At 42.6% G+C, this 12,753-nt stretch overlaps 1 protein-coding gene across 1 annotated transcript in view; it reads right to left on the bottom strand.

The window, feature by feature from the left end:
- Positions 1–12,753, bottom strand: part of LOC311144815 (transmembrane protein 132D-like) — a 72,253-nt gene that overhangs the window by 34,112 nt on the left and 25,388 nt on the right. Inside the window, exon 3 of the mRNA XM_084180957.1 lies at positions 10,666–10,803. Within this exon, the coding sequence (XP_084037083.1) occupies positions 10,666–10,803 (138 nt within the window). The remainder of the gene's footprint in view (positions 1–10,665; positions 10,804–12,753) is intronic.

Below are 12,753 nucleotides of genomic sequence, written 5' to 3'. Positions count from 1 at the left end.
CTGAGTACAGCTTTAGTCTAGTATCGCTGGGAAATAGATGTGTGTCAGGTGCCAGATTGATTTTGTCTTTGTAGCTCATTACGTTGCATGTAGCACCCGAATCCAGTTGACATTGTTGTTGCTTGTTGTGTAATCGTAGTGTCACAAACCATTTCTTCCCTCTTGAGTGTACAGCCCCAATGGATTCATGCATGTAAATGTCACTTTCACTGTTCAGCTCTGAACATTGAGTAACATCATCAACACAGTGAATCTTGCCCTCACTCACCCTTCTTTTGCTTTTGAGACACACTTTTGCAAAGTGATTATTAGTTCCACAAGCTCTGCATGGTTTTCCATAGGCCGGGCAGTGCTCTTTGCCACGTGTGTGTGTATTCCCACAGTATTTACATGCTACGGGGCTCTCTGTGTTCACCGTTCGTGGTGAATTACTCTGCCTCGATTGGTTTTGTCTGAATGTCTGCCTAGCAACAGCGTGAACAGTATCAACGTCGGAGCGTGGGGTTTCAGTTTCCATTGCTCTCATTCTCATGTCAGTGACTTCAGCAGTGCGGCACATTTCGATGGCAGTTACTAATGTTAAGCCTCTCTCTCTCAGTAGACGCCGGCGCGTATTCTCATTTGCAATTCCCAGTACTATTTTGTCACGAATCAGTTCATCTTTCAATCCCCCGTATTCACAAGTGGCGGATTTCTCTCTCAAACGGGTTACAAAGTTGTGTACTGACTCACCCTCTTCCTGTTTGCAGCTTCCGAAAACGAACCGCTCGTAAATTACGTTTCTGGCGGGTTTGAAGTAATTCTCCAATGCATCCAATATAGCCTTTGCATCACACTGTTGTCGTGCCGTGAGGGTGAGATTGTGCCGGTAGATATGCCTGCATTCGCTGCCCATTAAACTCCTCAGAGTTGCCGCTTGTACCTCGTTGGGTTTCTCACGTAGACCGGTCGCCAGCGCATAGTCCTCGAATTCATCCCTGAAGTTGTCCCAATTAGTATTCCAGTCCCCTGTGAGAACCATGTGATTTGGTGGCGGAATGTTCGCTGCCATAGCAATGGAATAGGAGATTTCTTTGTCTTCAGTCATGGAGGTAGGTAGTGATGCTAGCTAGCCAGCTAACACGAGTTGATCAGTGTTGTGAGTAGGAAACGGCTTGTGTTCGCATATGGAACGTAACTGCGCCTATACTGTACTTAGCTACAAAAATAACAAACGTGTGTTTTCCGAGCCACTTCTGATACCATGTTTCTGTATGATATGTTGGATTAAGGAATAAAGACAGACACCAATGTTCAGTTCAATAGCCTTGTTCAGCCTTGTACAAATCCCTACGCGTGGAGTCTGGGGAACAGTCCAACTAGTCGATTACCTATCAACTAGACTCCGTAACACACACAAACAAAATTATCCTCAGGAGTGAAGACGTGCGCTTTACTTCAAGAGCCGTGGTGGAGATATAGGGTTTGACGGAAAACTTTGAGACCCAATGGACTTAAGATTTTGATGACAAGCTATTTTGAATACATTTCATTGGTCAAGGGGCCATGAAACATTCATAGAGACGTAAAGGGGAACCAATAGTATTGATTCATGTACAACAACAAAACAATCTCAAAATTTGGAGTTACGAGGTTTTCATCCGACAGCGATGATATAATAATATACATCTAAGTAACTGAAGTGATTTGGTCAAATGTAACCAAGTAAAAAGTAAGTTCCTTTCGAAATTACTTGAGTAAGCGTACAAGTACAGCCCACCGAGAGTAACTCAAAAAGTACAAGTTCAAAGGGCAGTGGGCTAGATTTGAACCCCTGCCAAATCCGGCATATGTATTCCGGGGTCAGCAGCTGTAACTGCTGGACTACACAGGCACTGAGACAACCAATTATTTATTCGGCCTATTCCCTGCCTTGAACATATAATACAACAATTTATCTAAAACACTGATTTTCCCTAACATAAAATATGCCTAACCCCTACAAATATAAGAATTCACACGAGACGCGCCATAGCCTGCACGTAGCCTACATAGGCTACTTGAACTGACACCCAGTGGACCTGCAGTCTAAGTTATTGTATAGCCTACAAACCCCGCTTCCAGCTGCCCCCTGGCGGTGATTCTAAATATTCAATATTCATTCAAATCCTCCTGTTGCAGGATTATTTTCCTCCTGCGACAAAAGGGGTCAAATTAAGATCTGACATATGTATCTGGCACACACCCTCCGTTCCCCACATCAAGAACTTACAGTGCCTTCAGAAAGTATTCACACCCCTTGAATGTTTCCACATTTTGTTGTGTGACAAAGTGGGATTCAAATTCATTTAATTGTCATTTTCTGTCTACGATCTACACAAAATACTCTGTAACGTCAAAGTGGAAGAAAAATTCTAACATTTGTTAAAAATTCATGAAAAATAAAACACTAATATATCTTGATTAGATACTGTAATATATAACACCCTCAGTCAATACATGTTAGGATAATTCTGGAGTTATGAAGACTGTAAAGGAGTCCTATGTGGACCAGACGGTTTGACAAGAAAGATGTCCATTATGACACCTCCAGCAAGGCAGACAACCCCAAATGGAGTATGGTATGAACGGTTTCATGTTTACATTTGTTTGTGTTCCAAATGGCTTGAGATCAAGATACATCACTGATATGTAACAGTCTTTATTATCACAATCCAATTTAGACCGTACTAGTGCTCTGCTGGCTTGTTTCATGTTTGACTGCCAGGTTGATGGCCAGTTTGAGAGGATGTTGAAGGACTTCATTCCTCTGTCTGACTTGAAGACCCACCTGCAGCACAAGGCGAGCACCTGAATGGCATAGCTCTCTTCACCAGGGCCAGGCTGTCTTTCCAGCCCCTCACCAGTGGTACGTGGAGATCAGTGACACTGAATAATATGGTTGTCAAATCAAATCAAATCTTATTTGTCACATGTGCCGAATACAACAGGTGTTGACCTTACAGTGAAATGCTTACTTACAAGCCCTTAACTAACAATGCAGTTTTAAGAAAAATAAGCGTTAAGTAAATAATAGATAAGTATTTTTTTTTAAACAATTTATCAAGAAAAATAGAAAAATTATTAAAGAGTAGTAAAATAACAGTAGCAAGGCTATATACAGAGTACAGAGTCAATGTGCGGGGGCACAGGTTAGTCAAGGTAATTGAGGTAATATGTACATGTAGGTAGAGGTAAAGTGACTACGCATAGATAATAAACAGAGAGTAGCAGCAGCGTAAAAGAGGGGGTTGGGGGGGAGGGGGACAATGCAAATAGTCCGGGTAGCCATTTGGTTAGCTGTTCAGGAGTCTTATGGCTTGGGGGTAGAAGCTGTTAAGAAGCCTTTTGGACCTAGACTTCGCGCTCCGGTACTGCTTGCCGTGCAGTAGCAGAGAGAACAGTCTATGACTAGGATGGCTGGAGTCCTTGGCAATTTTTAGGGCCTTCGTCTGACACCGCCTGGTATAGAGGTCCTGGATGGCAGGAAGCTTGGCCCCAGTGATGTACTGGGCCATACGCACTACCCTCTGTAGTGCCTTGCGGTCTGAGGTTGAGCAGTTGCCATACCAGGCTGTGATGAAACCAGTCAGGATGCTCTCGGTGGTGTACCTGTAGAACCTTTTGAGGATCTAAGGACCCATTCCAAATATTTTCAGTCTCCTGAGGGGGAATAGGCTTTGTCGTGCCCTCTTCACAACTGTCTTGGTGTGTTTGGACCATGATAGTTTGTTGGTGATGTGGACACCAAGGAACTTGATGCTCTCGACCTGCTCCACTACAGCCCTGTCGATGAGAATGAGGGCGTGCTCGGTCCTCCTTTTCCTGTAGTCCACAATCATCTCCTTTGTTTTGATCACATTGAGGGAGAGGTTGTTATCCTGGCACCACACGGCCAGGTCTCTGACCTCCTCCCTATAGGCTGTCTCATCGTTGTCGGTGATCAGGCCTACCACTGTTGTGCCGTCGGCAAACTTAATGATGATGATTGGCCCCGTGTAGCTCAGTTGGTAGAGCATGGCGCTTGCAACGCCAGGGTTGTGGGTTCGTTTCCCACGGGGGGCCAGTATGAAAAAATGTATGCACTTTAAACTGTAAGTCGCTCTGGATGAGAGCATCTGCTAAATTACTAAAATGTAATGTAAATGTAATAATCTTTGGCAGCAATTACAGCTGTGAATATTTCTGGGTAAGTCTTTAAGAGCTTTGAAATTGGTGATAAAAAGATTGTGGGACCTGTTTTGTTAGACTTCAGTGCGGCTTTTGACATTATCGATCATAATCTGCTGCTGGAAAAACGTTTGTGTTATGGCTTTACACCCCCTGCTATATTTTGGATAAAGAGTTACATGTCTAACAGAACACAGAGGGTGTTCTTTAATGGAAGCCTCTCCAACATAATCGAGGTAGAATCAGGAATTCCCCAGGGCAGCTGTCTAGGCCCCTTACTTGTATGCGGATGACTCAACACTATACACATCAGCTACTACAGTGAGGGAAATCACTGCAACACTTAACAATGAGCTGCAGTCAGTTTCAGAATGGGTGGCAAGAAATAAGTTAGTTCTGGGACAAACTATTCACTAAACCCTAAACCTCAACTAAATATTGTAATGAATAATGTGGAAATTGAGCATGTTGAGGACACTAAACTGCTTGGAGTAACCCTGGATTGTAAACTGTCATGGTCATAACATGTTGATAAAACAGTAGCTAAGGTGGGGAGAGGTCTGTCCATAATAAAGCGTTGCTCTGCCTCCTTAACCTTAGGTGGTCCTCTGTAGCTCAATTGGTAGAGCATGGCGCTTGTAACGCCAGGGTAGTGGGTTCGATCCCTGGGACCACCCATACCTAAAAATGTATGCGCACATGACTGTAAGTCGCTTTGGATAAAAGCGTCTGCTAAATGGCATATTATATTATTAACAACACTATCAACAAGGCAGGTCCTACAGTCAATAGTTTTGTTGCACTAGGACTACTGTCCAGTCGTAAGGTCAGGTGCCACAAAGAGGGACTTAGGAAAATTACAATTGGCTCAGAACAGGGCAGCACAGCTGGCCCTTAAATGTACACGGAGAGCTAACATTAATAATATGCATGTCAATCTCTCCTGGCTCAAAGTAGAGGAGAGACTGACTTCATCATTACTTGTTTTTGTAAGAAGTATTGACATGCTGAATGCACCGAGTTGTCTGTTTAAACTACTAACACAGCTCGGACACCCATGCATACCCCACAAGACATGCCACCAGAGGTCTCTTCACAATCCCAAAGTCCAGAACAGACTATGGGTGGCGTATAGTACTGCATAGAGCCATGGCTACATGGAACTCTATTCCACATCAGGTAACTGATAGATAAAAATACACCACACAGGCACAGACACATGCACACTACACACACGTACACATGGATTTTATAGATACAGTTGAAGAAGGCAGTTTACATACACCTTAACCAAATACATTTAAACTCAGTTTTTCACAATTCCTGACATTTAATCCTAGTAAAAATTCCCTGTCTTAGGTCAGTTAGGATCAACACTTTATTTTAAGAATGTGACATGTCAGAATAATAGTAGAGAGAATGATTTATTTCAGCTTTTACTTATTTCATCACATTCCCAGTGGGTCAGAAGTTTACATACACTCAATTAGTATTTGGTAGCGTTGCCTTTAAATTGTTTAACTTGTGTCAAATGTTTCGGGTAGCCTTCCACAAGCTTCCCACAATAAGTTGGGTGAATTTTGGCCCATTCCTCCTGACAGAGCTGGTGTGACTGAGTCTGGTTTGTAGGCCTCCTTGCTCGCACACGCTTTCTCAGTTCTGCCCACAAATGTTCTGTAGTATTGAGGTCATGGCTTTGTGATGGCCACTCCAATACCTTGACTTTGTTGTCCTTAAGCCATTTTGCCACAACTTTGGAAGTATGCTTGGGGTGATTGTCCATTTGGAAGACCCATTTGCGACCAAGCTTTAACTTCCTGACTGATGTCTTGAGATGTTGCTTCAATTACATTTACATTTTAGTCATTTAACAGACGCTCTTATCCAGAGTGACTTACAGTTAGTGAGTGCATACATTTCCCATACATAATTTCAATATATCCACATCATTTTCCTTCCTCATGATGCCATCTATTTTGTGAAGTGCACCAGTCCCTCCTGCAGCAAAGCACCCTTACAGCATGATGCTGCCACCCCCGTGCTTCACGGTTGGGATGGTGTTCTTCGGCTTGCAAGCACCCCCTTTTTCCTCCAAACATAACGATGGTCATTATGGCCAAACAGTTCTATTTTTGTTTCATCAGACCAGAGGACATTTCTCCAAAAAGTACGATCTTTGTCCCCATGTGCAGTTGCAAACCGTAGTCTGGCTTTTTTATAGCGGTTTTGGAGCAGTGGCTTCTTCCTTGCTGAGTGGCTTTTTAGGTTATGTCGATATAGGACTTGTTTTACTGTGGATATAGATACTTTTCGCACCAAAGTACGTTCATCTCTCGGAGACAGAACGTGTCTCCTTCCTGAGCGGTATGATGGCTGCGTGGTCCCATGGTGTTTATACATGCGTACTATTGTTTGTACAGATGAACGTGGTACCTTTAGGCGTTTGGAAATTGCTCCCAAGGATGAACCAGACTTGTGGAGGTCTACAATTTTATTTCTGAGGTCTTGGCTGATTTCTTTTGATTTTCCCATGATGTCAAGCAAAGAGGCACTTAGTTTGAAGGTAGGTCTTGAAATACATCCACAGGTACACCTCCAATTGACTCAAATTATGTCAATTAGCCTATCAGAAGCTTCTAAAGCCATGACATCATTGTCTGGAATTTTCCAAGCTGTTTAAAGGCACTGTCAACTTAGTGTCAGTAAACTTCTGACCCACTGGAATTGTGATACAGTGAATTAAAAGTGATATAATCTGTCTGTAAACAATTGTTGGAAAAATTACTTGTGTCATGCACAAAGTAGATGTCCTAACTGACTTCCCAAAACTATAGTTTGTTAACAAGAAATTTGTGGAGTGGTTGAAAAACAACTTCAACTGTATGTGGTAGCAGAGTAGTGGCCTGAATGCACACATTTAATGTGTTGTGAAAAGTATTATGAAATGTAATGTCATGTAATATTTTAAATTGTATATAACTGCCTTAATGTTGCTGGACTCCAGGGGATCCTTAATAAATACAAATACTCCACAATAATTAACTTTATGTCCTGATTACAAAGCGTTATGCTTGGGGCAAATCCAACACAATAGATCACTGAGTACCACTCTTCATATTTTTAAGCAGGCTGGTGGCTGCATCATGTTATAGGTATGCTAGGGAGTCTTTTAGGATAACAATAAACGGAATAGAGCTAAGTACAGGCAAAATCCTAGAGGAAAACTTCCTTTAGTCTGCTTTCCAACAGACACTGGGAGACAAATTCACCTTTCAGCAGGACAATAACCTAAAACAAAAGACCCAATATACACTGGAGTTGCTTACCAAGATGACATTGAATGTTCCTGAATGGCCTAGTTACAGTTTTGACTTAAATCGGCTTGAAAATCTATGGCAAGACTTGAAAATGGCTGTCTAGCCATGTTCAACAACCAACTTGACAGAGCTTAAAGAATTGTAGAAATAATCATGTGCAAGTATTCTACAATCCAGGTGTGCAAAGCGCTTAAAGACTTACCCAGAAAGACTCACAGCTGTAATTGCTGCCATAGGTGATTCTAACATGTATTGACTTGGTGGTGTGAATACTTATGTAAATGAGATCTTTCTGTATTTCATTGTCAATAATTTTGCAAAAAATCACAAAAACATGTGGAATAAGTCCAGGGGTATGAATACTTTCTGAAGGCACTGTATATGGTTTGTATATAGTCTAGTGAGTGTGCGTAGGGTCAGTACAAGATAAGTCAGTGCAGAGAGTTTGGGTACACTCATAGAAAAAAGGGTTCCAAAAGTTTGCCGGACGGTAGCAAAGAGAACAGTCTATGGCTTGGGTGGCTGGAGTCTTTGGCAATTTTTCGGGCCTTCCTCTGACACCGCCTGATATAGAGGTCCTGGATGGCAGGGAGCTCGGCCACAGTGATGTACTGGGCTGTCCGCACTACCCCCTGTAGCGTTTTGCGGTCAAGGACGGTGCATTTGCCATACCAAGCAGTGATGCAGCCAGTCAAAATGCTCTTGATGGTGTAGTTGCAGAACTTTTTGAGGATCCGAGGGCCCATGCCAAATATTTTCAGCCTCCTGAGGGGGAAGAGACGCTACCGTGCCCACTTCACGATTGTGTGGGTGTGTGTGGACCATGTTAAGTCCTTAGTGATGTGGACGCCAAGGAACTTGATGGTCTCGATCTGCTCCACAACAACCCTGTCGATGTGAATGGGGGCGTGCTCTCCCCTCTTTCTCCTGTAGTCCACGATCAGCTCTTTGGTCTTACTGACGTTGAGGGAGAGGTTGTTGTCCTGGCACCACACTGCTAAGTCTATGACCTCCTGCCTGTAGGCTGAGTCATCGCCGTTGGTGATCCGGCCTACCACTGTCGTGTCGTCAGCAAACCTGATGATGGTGTTGGCGTCGCGCGTGGCCACGTAGTCTTGGGTGAACAGGGAGTACAGGAGGGGACTAAGCACACAAAGTCAAATGCAAGCACAAAGCTAATCTGATGAGTTCTCTATTAATTATTCTCTAAGAGCTTTTTTAATTCTGAACACCATATGTAAAAGCACAAAAAATTGAGATTTATTTTAATAAAATTATCTTAGCATATTGCACAAAAACACTGAAACACAAACAAACCATAACAATGTTTTAGGGAAGTATCAAAACAAGATGTGCATGATTTAAAAGAGGGTATCTATCCCACATTAAAACAGATTTTGCCGCTTTAATCTGGCATTACATTGAAATGGGGGTCACCATTATAGCCTTCTGCCATTCTTGTGGTTGAAGCAGTGAAGTACTCCAACTCCCAGATTATTAAAGAGACAGCACTCTCACTAAGTGGCCGTTTTAAGTCAGAAGATCCATTGCAATCTATTGTCAAACAGAGGCAAATCCTTATTATCCAGATAGCTGCATAAACACTCACATTACTTACTGACACTATAGGAAGCTGAGAGACAAAGTCCATGAAATCCACAAAGTGGTGTGACATTAGACAGCCCTACAGGGGGTCTAGTAAATTATTACATTTTAAAATGGATTAACCCTAACAAACGATTTTGCATCCACAAATATGTTCCCCAAAATGGGTTTGATAAACAATGGACTAATCCCATCACATGGGGAAAACAAGAAAATGAGGTCAACCCAGCTCAATTCAATCATGGACACCACAATGCTCCAATTAAAATTACAAACTGCAAATGAAGTGCCACTTTTGATTTCACGGGAACTTCTCATAGACTATAAAACCGGAGCCACACCAGATCATCTAAAGGTCATCCAAGCCACAGAGTTGGTCAGTTACATGGAATGTCAATTGAAGGTTCCAGCATGGACAGGTTCCTACATCTGGTGTATTGTCCTCAAGCAAGGAAAAGGTTACACTTCAGAAAGAGCACTATGACTCTATATGTAATTGTGACAGCAGCAATGGTACCAGAAAAATATCCCACAGACTTATTAGGACATTCAAGTTTAGCTTCTAGGAACGGAAGGGGTATTATAAACATAGCCACATCTTCACATTGACTGTTTAATGTTAATCATTGTTTAATTGTTTTCCAAAAGCGCTGACAACATACTCTAAATGAGACAAAAAAAACGGTATTATTCTAAATAGGGGACAGAAATACTTTTCACCGATTTCATGTGAACTATAGATAAGCAATTAGAAACTTTGGCATAGCCCTTTCCTGCAGTCAAATGACCAAATTGCCCCTATGGTGGCCTCATGGGTGGAATGTTATTAATATTTTTCATAATTTCATAATTAATAAACATTCTTTATTTTTTAACGCTGGTGTTTCTATGTCAAATGGTTTTGTTATATTTCAGTCTTGATTTATATAAAGTCTCATATTGAGATGCAAACTCAAAATGGAATAGATTTCAACTCTATATCTGACATGGTACTGGTGTCTTCTTTTTTTAAGCCCATAACCATGTATGTGAGGTGTATACTTTTGTTTCAAAGTAGATTTGTTTAAGTCTACCACGAAACACTCTGTGTGACCCTGATTTAGCCCACTGCAGTAAAACATTAAGACGTAGCGCTACTTAATGAGGTGTGAGGACGGTGGCCTCTTTAAAAGCAGATTTGCTTAAGCTTTTCCCAGCAGCAGTCCTGTGCTTGGATAGCATACGGTGTCTTGTCAGGTCAGATAGGCGAAGCCTTGGTCAAAATGGCATCCTACTCATACTACTTTGCAGACTATTTTTCACTCCCTCAGGCAAAATTGAAATCATTAAGCCCCAGTAGCATGTACACTATTATTACAATACGTGATCTAACAACCCATGACATAACATAACTTTTTAAACAGTAATGGTCATTCAGAAGTGTGTTTAAAGCTGTCTTTGAGCAGCCAAACCCAGAATGGTCCATCCATGGTCCAGTGGTTGAATACATGAGGAGTTTAATGGAGTTCACTGACAGCATATTGGGGGGATTGTCGTGTATTTTCAGCAGACTTGCCTTTTTCCCGGTATGGAAGATTTCCTCTGACAAACAACAGCGATGGTGCCATCTGCTCCAGTGTCCAGAGTGATATCCCACAGCCACGAGTTACTATGTGTTGCTGTGCGAAACGACACTCCTTTCTTTACAATCGCTCTGTGAATGAAGACAAGAAAAATGTATAAGACAAATACAGTAGACTCTAAATTGTACACCTAGCAGTAAGTCCATCTCCACTGGACCTAGCTAGTATGATGTTGGCCTCCCATAGCTTGTGGCCATGAACTTATTCATTCCTAAGCCCTTCGGTCAATCAAAGTCCACTTTGCTCATAGCAAATCCTTATAATTTAAGAGGCTTGAGCAAACCCCAGAGGATAGGTTTCAATAGCCGGAGGAAAAATGCTTTTTGAGTGTTTAGTATTCCTCATATACTATGGGCATCTTTGGTCCTGTCACGTACACAAATTATTCATAGTGTACTAATGGCTTGTTGGCCTCTCATTTGTAAATGATAAGCATTATCTAATGCAGCTGAACACAGAGTACAACACCAGGGAGCTGAATGCTAATTGAAAACATCACCCTGCAATTAATGGCTAGTGTTAAAGGTCCTACCGGGGAGTTAGGGTAGCTTTTGAGTGGAGGGAGGTCAGATATATACATGAAAACATCCATAGTGTTGCACAGGAGAGGCATCCCACTTTCCATCCTCTGCCACTGTACAGGATAACAACACTGCACTCATATATCTCTTGTCTCTCTTTAGAGCCACTCAAAGCATTTTTCAAATACATTTCTTCCAGCTTAATGTTCTATAAAAATGGAGCACCACCAAGTTGTTTCTTCATAAAAATATTCCCAATAGTGCGGAACAACATCTGTGTAGTATTGTCATGTGCATGCATGTCATGTGTAGCCTAATGCTGCTTAATGGTTTATCCCAGACTCTTTCAGATATAGATTCTGGCAGTAAAACAACGGTGAGCACATTATGTGTCTCTGGGGGGAGGTAATCTACGATATGAGCATCCATCTGATCCTCTCTACTTCCCCTCCTGTGGGACATTCAAGGTCATATAGACATATTCTACACTCATGGTACTGCCATGCGTATGTACTCATCCCATTTAAAAACGCATTTGTTTGAGTTAATGTTATTTGCCTATGTGTGTGGTTGTGGGTGTTTTGTAAGTGTGTTAGAACATCTGCACATACAGCTCTTCCAAGATGTAATCAGGAGTACTGGTTTGAAGGCTCAAGGGAGCACTAATCTTGGCATGGAGGTTGCTGAAATCGTCCTGTGATGCTGCCACATGGCACACTGAAATGACCCAATGCCTTTGGCTCTTCCTCTGTCTCCTTCTCCCTCTCCCTCTCTCTGTCAACATGAGGGGACATACTTGTGGCACGTGAGAGACAGGGACTCAGACATTTCGGCAAGATTTCACTGATCCTGCCATGTTACTGCTACAATCTCTATCCGACAAAGTGCTAACAATACTTACTAGACTGGCAAAGGAAAGTTTGACAATCACAGGAGAATTACACATCCCCAAAGGGGCTGGATGGATGCAAATCAGGAAATATCTTTGGATAATCTAAAAAGAGTTGCAAGCAGCAGAAATGTCAATTCCGGGCAGTACAGTAGTACAGGCTGAAGGTGGAGTAACCAACACAGTGCTCAATGCCCTGTGAAGTGTGTGTGTGTGTGTGTGTGTGTGTGTGTGTGTGTGTGTGTGTGTGTGTGTGTGTGTGTGTGTGTGTGTGTGTGTGTGTTTGTGTGTGTGTGTGTGTGTGTGTGTGTGTGAAGGTGACCTGCCTCTCTCTGTACTGTCCATCCATTAGAGTAAGTGGCACAGAGGGGACAGGGAGGGGCCCTCACTTTATTTTTCGCTACAAGCAGCAGGTTCCCAGGGGGAAGCAGGAGCAAATACACAGGAGACTGACAGGCTCTGAGGGGAAAGGGGAGAAGGGGAGTGAAGCAGCAGCCTCTGATTAACAGGGGGACAGGGACTGTGAGTGGGGGTGGAGGTGACTGGGTAGAAGGGGACATGCCTGTCCCCATTCATCTCTCCTGACCACAACAACACTCCTGGAGCCAGAA

The sequence above is a fragment of the Coregonus lavaretus genome (genome assembly GCF_964263955.1).
Source record: "Coregonus lavaretus genome assembly, chromosome: 17".
NCBI lineage: Eukaryota > Metazoa > Chordata > Actinopteri > Salmoniformes > Salmonidae > Coregonus > Coregonus lavaretus.
This window is presented reverse-complemented; position numbering and strand designations above follow the sequence as displayed.